The sequence below is a fragment of the Cyprinodon tularosa genome, unplaced genomic scaffold (genome assembly GCF_016077235.1).
Source record: "Cyprinodon tularosa strain WSP-4 unplaced genomic scaffold, ASM1607723v1 ctg560, whole genome shotgun sequence".
Taxonomy (NCBI): domain Eukaryota; kingdom Metazoa; phylum Chordata; class Actinopteri; order Cyprinodontiformes; family Cyprinodontidae; genus Cyprinodon; species Cyprinodon tularosa.
Genome location: NW_024039297.1, coordinates 1,186,930 through 1,194,697, shown reverse-complemented (window position 1 = coordinate 1,194,697; position 7,768 = coordinate 1,186,930). Strand labels below are relative to the sequence as shown.

At 39.9% G+C, this 7,768-nt stretch overlaps 1 protein-coding gene across 1 annotated transcript in view; it reads right to left on the bottom strand.

Annotated features, from left to right (window-relative positions):
* Positions 1–707: 707 nt before the first annotated feature.
* The window catches only part of gsg1l (gsg1-like), a 47,262-nt gene continuing 40,201 nt past the window's right edge, over positions 708–7,768 (bottom strand). The window contains exon 5 of the mRNA XM_038305623.1: positions 708–1,332. Within this exon, the coding sequence (XP_038161551.1) occupies positions 1,005–1,332 (328 nt within the window). The 3' untranslated portion in view covers positions 708–1,004. The remainder of the gene's footprint in view (positions 1,333–7,768) is intronic.

Below are 7,768 nucleotides of genomic sequence, written 5' to 3'. Positions count from 1 at the left end.
GACTCCATCCTGGAGAGAAATATCAGCTGTGCTGCTGCCATCAACACCTTTGTTTCTAGATGTTGGAGTCATCTTCCAGCAGTGATGTCACGGTGCGGTAAGCCGAGCGCCATTCTCCCCGCTTTCCAAGCTAAATCAATGGGAACTACTAGACACATCTGCAATCAACAACAATTATTGAAGATTTCCAGAGGACTTCACCATTGAAATTCACCAGAGCTATAGTGAAACTGACAATGCCCACGTGCATGGCAGCTGGATGCTGGAATACATCGGTTAAAAGTGAAAAAAAAAAATATTATTTTACCTTTCTGATTCATGATAACGGTGAAAAACCCGTAATATGTAGCCAACATTTGGAAGAAGAATGTTTTCAAGATGACTTGGATAATAGCGCATTGTGACAAACACCAGATACAGCACTGGGACTTGATCAACAGCCGATACCGCACCGTGACGTCACTAACCAGTAGGTGGCAGTAGTGTTCTTTGACAAACATGGATGTCTCCAGTAAAGCACATTCACATGAAAATTACTCTGAATTAAAAACACTGATCATTTATTCAACTGGATGGAATCATTTCAGATTTAAAGAACTTTCAGAAATTTGAAATCTGAATATGACCAGATTTCTCCTTTAAGTTTATATTGTCTTGTTCCATTTGCAAAGTGTCTCACCTGCTTAATTAAAACAAACAAACACTTATTTTAAGAAAAAAAATACTTATTTAGAGTTTATTTTATTTCAGTGAACCAAAGTCTTTCAAAATAAATATTTCACAACATACATTTAAAGGCCGGACAAAATCTACTTTCCATCCCAGTTCGTCTCACATTCCATTTAGTTTTTTTTTTTTTCTTAGACTGACATCATTGAAATAAACAAAAACATTCATCATCTTTTAGTCCATGTTTTCCCACTTTGCTTCAGGTCAAGTTGGTTGATTCCTGCAAACGGAAACCAAGGAAAAAGTTCTGGAGGTCAACAGTCAGTCTCCAGTCCTCAGCACTGCTCCTCCCCCAGAGAGTCCGTGTTCTCCCCATGGTCTATGGAGGCTGACGTGCCCCTTATTTTACCATGCATCTGACCCGGACCCGGCCCAGCTCTGGGGGCGCCGTGTCCAGGGTAGACCTCCACTGTGCTGGAGATGGACTGGAGGGAGCGGTCCCCAAAGTAGTGGAAGGCTTCCTGGTCCAGGTAGTTCTGCTCCTCACGCAGCCCCTGCTCAAACAGCTTGCGTTTGTGTCGAAACTCGATGACTGTCTTTGTGTAGGAGTTGAGGGTGGTGACGGAGGCGGCCATGCAGCAGGTGAAGGAACCCCACGCCATGCTGGTTAAAAAAAAGGACAGTAAAGGTGAGAGTCACACTGATACGGCACTGACCAAGAACATTCACACCCTCAGAGATTAAATCTTTTGTAATTTTACTAGGGATGCAGGATATAATCGGCCCCCTATCTGTATCGGCCTTAAAACTGAATATCGGACATTGGCCACCCCACCGATATTTAACCCGATATTTGATCAGCTTCTGAGTTTCTAAAGTCTAAAAAAAAATACTACTTCTTCTTCTTCCTCAAAAACTTCTTTTTTACAGACTTAAAAACTTCTAAAGACGAGGGAAAAAATATTGATCCATTAAAATATCCCAATATCTTCATATGCTGATATATTGCCATTTAAAAACACCATATCAATCTCTTTTACTAATGAAATATTGCTATATGTCATCGTTATGCTACGAAATCCCCCGAAAATTCACGAAATGTTGCCATATTTTTATATGTTGATATATTGACGCGGTATCGATCTATTTTACTAACAAAATCTCACAGGAATTTGCAAAATATCACGAGAGTTTGTAACAGAACAATGAAATTTCACCAGATTTTGAAAGTAAAATAGATCGATACCGCGTTTTTAAAAATCTATTTGATATCAACATATGAAAATATATTTGAGTATATTATTTTTCAAAGTGTCAGAAATGGATAACAAAACTGCGATTTTCAATGACTACTTATTTTTGTCCAGCTTTAACATCGGTATCGATATCGGTTATCGGCTACATGAGTTTTAAAATATCGGCATATCGGATATCGGCCAAAATCCAAATATCGTGCATCCCTAAAATTTACCTTACATGTTTCAAATTAAATTAAATTAAAAATCAGACAAAGACAGCCTGAGAAATATTAAATGTGTTTTTTAAAATTATGATCTTCTTATACTGCATTCACCCTAAATACATTTTCTGTCTAAAACGTGCCGAAGGCCTCGTCTTCTCGGACGCTTGTGCCCATTGTCGCTCATCTTGAGAATTTTGAAGTGTGTGCAGATGCATCTGTATGGAGTAAATTTTATTTCATTATTGTATCAAACAAAAGAAAAAAAATGTGAAATTGATATTTAAAAACATTGTAACACAGAAATTAAGCTTTGAACATTTTTATATCAAAATTGTTTTGGAGTAACTGCTTTTCTTCCCCCTAAAAACTTTCGGGAAATCGGGATAATCTAATTAAAGTTTAAATTGCTGCAATTAGGGGGAACATTAAAGACAAATGCAAGTTGTGTATTTAACATTTCTTTCTTCAAAAGTCTGTTAATGACTTGATTTGTGATAATTAAACAGATTTATCTTGTCTCACAGAAACTTGGCTGCAGCAAGAGGATCATGTGAGCAACAATCTTTCAGTCTGACTAACTCATTACTCCAAAGGCAGGTAATACATTTAACCCTTAGTTTCCCTCATCCAAACTGCAAAGCCAGAAAACCTCTTTTTTTTGTAACTCTGTCTCGTCCACCAGGTCTTTACTCGGAGTTTCTATCTGATTTGGTGTTGAACATAGTGGGGATTTTAACATCCATGCTGACATTGAAGGTTATAGTTGAAATGCAGCCTTTAATGGTATCATGGGCTGTGTCCGAACATCTGTCGTAACCCATAAATCCCTCGATCGCTATACAGAGTGGGGACTATATAGTGGACTTTATGGTTTAACTGACTGTTCGGCAGGGGTGGAAAGTAATGAATTACATTTACTCCAGTTACTGTAATTGAGTACTTTTTATGAGTAATTTGTAATTTTCTGAGTGGTTTTTGAAATATGCAATTTTTACTTTTACTTGAGTAAATTTTAACCTAAGTAGTTTTACTTTGCTACATTTAAAACCCCCTCACGTTACTGAGTAAAAAAAAATTAAAAACACTGATGGTGAAAAAATTAAATGTGGCCCTGCCTTGCATCCTTTATATCGTCTCATAATCCAGCGCTGCGCTTCGGAGGATGGCAGCTGCTAATCACAACGTAGGGAGTATGGATGAGGAAAGGCCTGAAGAGGAAACATATTCTTGAGACGAAAGCCAGTAAAACCCTCGGCCATATTTGGAAGGATTATTTGTTTTCAAATGCACAAAAAGGAACAATGTGATAATGCAGTGCAACATGTGACTGCCCAGCAAAACGGAGCTTTCGGCTTTTAAAACATCAACATCCAATTTACGAAAACCTGTGGCGGTAAGTTAGTTATCATGGTGTCTGTTGGACAGTAGGATTGAAAATAGTTTGCACTTTATGGTTCAGGTTGTGACTGTCTGTGAGGAAGTATGTTCTTTAGCCCAGCTGATCTTTTGCAAGTGTGGATGTCCACTGAAATACGCCTTGAAATCGATTAAAACACATTCTGCTCAATTCCATTCATGACTCATCCTTTTATTGCATTAAATAACTCAAAGTAACTAAGAAACTTTTACTCAAATTACATTTTAAATGAAGTAATTTTGTACTTTTACTTGAGTAAATATTGAGATGGGTAATTTTACTTTTACTCTGAGTAGAATTTAGGCAAAGTAAAGATACTTTTACCCAATTACAATTTTTTAGTACTCTTTCCACCTCTGCAGTTCGGACAGATGATCACTACTTTTCTGCGCCCGTTTGTCACGTGACTCTGACTCCCCACATGGTGCATGCGCCATCTTTAAAAGTAGAAAGCTGGCAGTTTTTTTCTAATATTCCGAGCAGCAGACCCAACATACAGGTGGATGGTAGCACAGGGAATGCCCAGCGTTACATCTCTTAAGTCAACTAGTTACTCAGGGAATTGCTGCTGCCTTTTAAAGCGGCTTGACGTGCAAAAAAGGGTTGTTTTTCTTTGGATACTGTCAAACCGTTTGTGTTTACTTTTTTTGCATTTATTTGCACATTTATTTAACCAGTATGTATGATTCTGCTGAGAAATCGTGCTTCATGATGAAATTCAAAAAGGGTTTTTCATGTTGATCAGGGCTCGATGTTAACCATCACCCGATCTCCCGGGGCAAGTAGTTTTTATTGTCGGGAGAGGTCAACTTTCATTGCATTTGCCCGCCGCGCAAGTACAATGACCGCCAAAAAAAAAATTATTTTTCACTCAAAATTACTTTAAAATCACGACATTCTATGAAAACAACCCAGAAGCGTTGCCGGCGCAATTTTTGTTGATTTGTACACATTCTAGCATGATTTGAAAAAGGCGCGTGATTTGGAAAAAAAAAATGGGTGATTTTCCGCCAGATGGCGTGATTTTTGTTCACCTAGCGGTAATTTTGTAACCTGACTCCACCAGATGGATTTGCTCCGCATATATTTGCTCAACCTTCCGTTGAAGTAATTTTGGGAAGGGGCGAAAATACTGGTTAGCTGATTGGCCTATGTTGGTGATAGACGGGCCAAATAAACCAATCAGATCAACGAAGCATATGACGTACTAACAGAGCGACGACGAAGAGGAGCCAATTGATAGATCAAACTCTTGCCGAAACCAGTCGGGAGAAGAGCAAAAACATCTTTTCCTCTGAGAAAAGCCTCCAGAGCAGTGTTTTGCTCTTCTTTCAGTGAAGAAATACTCTGTAATTCCGATAAAACTTGCTCGATAGCCACGCTAACGCTAGTTTCATCGGCTGAAGCCGCCATGTTGCGTCACACCTCAACCCGCCTCAAAGCCAACGCTGATTGGACGTTCGTTTGGTGAACGGCTCCAAATTTTCTTTAACGGAGAGTCTCCAGACTGATTAACGAGTGAAACCTTGAAAGCTCGCGAGATCAGGATGGTCTCACGAGGCTAGTAATTTTGATGGTTACCAAAACAACAAACAAGCTAGAATGCGCTATCATATGGCAGTCTTCTGTACAGTGATGCAGGTCATACATTAAAAAAATGTTCATTAAATTTTTTCCTCTTAGACATTGGAGAGGTACATTTAAGGGCAAGTGACTTTGACATTTCATTTGGTAAAAATCCTTAACATCAACCCCTGTTGATAAAGGCTTCAACGTGAAAAACTCCTCCTTCCTGATTGGTCCCAGATTAAAGCACATTTTAAGCCCAGTTTCTGAGCAGGTGGAGGAAATCTACTGGTAGAAGAGATGAATGTGAGACTGATGCCTCTGCACTTAAAGAAAGTGACAGCATAACAATAAAAACTGAGCGCTTGTTGTACTAAATGCACATCACATGCAAGGTTATAGGTTTATGTTGGAAGAGTATTGTGCCAAAGATGTTCTTCTCTCTGTCCTTGATTGACAGATGATTTGTTGGAGCTCAGACGGCAGCTGCAGCTGGCTTTATGCAATGAGCAGAGAGCTGTGAAGGTCCTCTCTGGGTGATTATCTGAGCGACAACAGCCCTGTCACTCACCGTACACCTGACCGTCACCGCTTGTTAACACACTCCTGCACATCCTCAAGAATAGGACAGATTGGACACGTCCATGGGCTTGATGGTGTGTATTATTTTGACAGAAACACTTTGTTTTAATGTTATTACTCTACAAATGTAAAATATCATTTTTTTCCCCCAATAACAAAGCATAAGAAATCCATTCAGATGCACAATTAAAGCATCAGTCTAGTAACATGTAGCAGGATTAATGAACCCTGCTCTCCATGACTGGATAAAACTGTTGCACCAAATTACCTGCCAGCAGGGGGTGCTGTGAGTAAAAACAGACTCTTCCAATTGCATCTCTCCATGCCTCCGGTTATGGTCATATTTCTAGTTTGAGGTGTAGGTTTGGTCAGGAGTGTACACTGTACAAAATCTATACAAAATGTATATATGCATGAGTGTGTGTATATTTTTAAGCCATGCCAGGGGGGTGTGGGGGCATGGGATGAGAGATTGCATGAATGATTGAAGACTAAATTGACTTTTGAAAATCCAATACCAAAAATGGCCAGAAGATGGCAGAAGTGCGTCTATATCTACCATTTGCATGAACCTTTCCATGAACATTTCCGTTGATATCCAGTTTTGCTGCTAAGCGTTGTGTTCGGCAAGGAAAGCACACACCCTTAATTTGTACTCGCATAGACGCTCAGATATTGACATCAGCTGTTGCCGTAGCGGGTGTCCTCTTTTTCCAGGACATGTCCTACTTTTGAGACCTATAAAAATGTCTGGGGGGAATTTCAAAATCGTTCAGGATTTTGGTCGACTACAGTGCAGCACGTAGTCGACCGCAGACCTGCGGACGAGGGCAGGGAGTCAATATTTGTGCTGTCACATTGAGAAAAAGATGAATCTCCACCCCAACAGGCTCAAAGAGTTGGGACTGAAACCGGAAACCTTTATGCTTTGGTTCTGCTGACTGATTTTTCTTTAAACTCTAAATAGATTAGAGGGACCTGTTAGTTTTTGGAACATGGCTGCGTTGGAGGGAGGCAGCAGCCTTTGACCAACATTACCTCATTCATTTACTGAAGAACACAATGCTACGTTCAGACCGCAAGCATCAGAAGCAGAAAAAACGAGCGTGCTGCTTAATTTTTGATGCTTGTACCAGTTTAGTTCTGACGCGTGGCTGAAGCATCTTTGCTGCTCTAGCTGAGCGTTGGGCGGAGCTACCCTATCCTTTCTTTGCCTGGAACAATGGCAGCTATATTAGCTGTGATCAGCGGGTAGAAAGTAGTTAGAATCTATGTTGAAGTGAGAAAGTCCTCCTGAAAACATGGTCTGTGCAGTCAGTTCATCCAGATTACCATCCTGCCTTCAAAGATTATTTCTCTGTGGGAGCCGCTCAGACCCCCACATGCTGGCGCTGCGCTGTCACTGGGAATCCCCAGCAGCAGCTGCCTCAGGCCCGCTCGCCTCTTGGGGGTTTTCCCCTACTGTTTGCGGCATCTGGAAGGTGTTTTTTTTTTTTTTTTTTTTTTTTTTTTTAACTTTATTTTTATTTTAATCGTTATTAACAAACAATACATAGAAACTATAATAGACAAAAAGTACAGAACAATCGAAGCAAAAAACAAAAAAACAGGGGGAGACTCGTATTTTAGTAACTCAAAACACATGGGGACCATCCATTTCCAAAATTAGTCCGGTATCGTTGATGTGAAGTTTGTCCATTTTTCCCATTTGTCTAAGCATTGCTGCTCCTGCGTCCTCAGCCTATGTGTTAGAAGCTCCATCTCAAATAGTGAAATCACAGTCTGTATCCACTCCTTTGTGGTAGGAGGTTCAGATTTGCACCACCTCCTGGTTATCACCTTTTTAGCTGCCACCAACAGAATTTTTAACAAATAACAATCATTATTAAATATGATATTGTCCAAAAGACCAAGGTATAATACCAGACCGGACTTGGGTATTGGGTAGCCCAGTATTGTTACAATCTTACTGTGTATTTCGTTCCAGAACTGAGTAATTTTAGGACAAAGCCAGAAAATATGCGCGTGATTAACATTAAATTCTCCACAATCTCTCCAGCATGGCTGAGCTC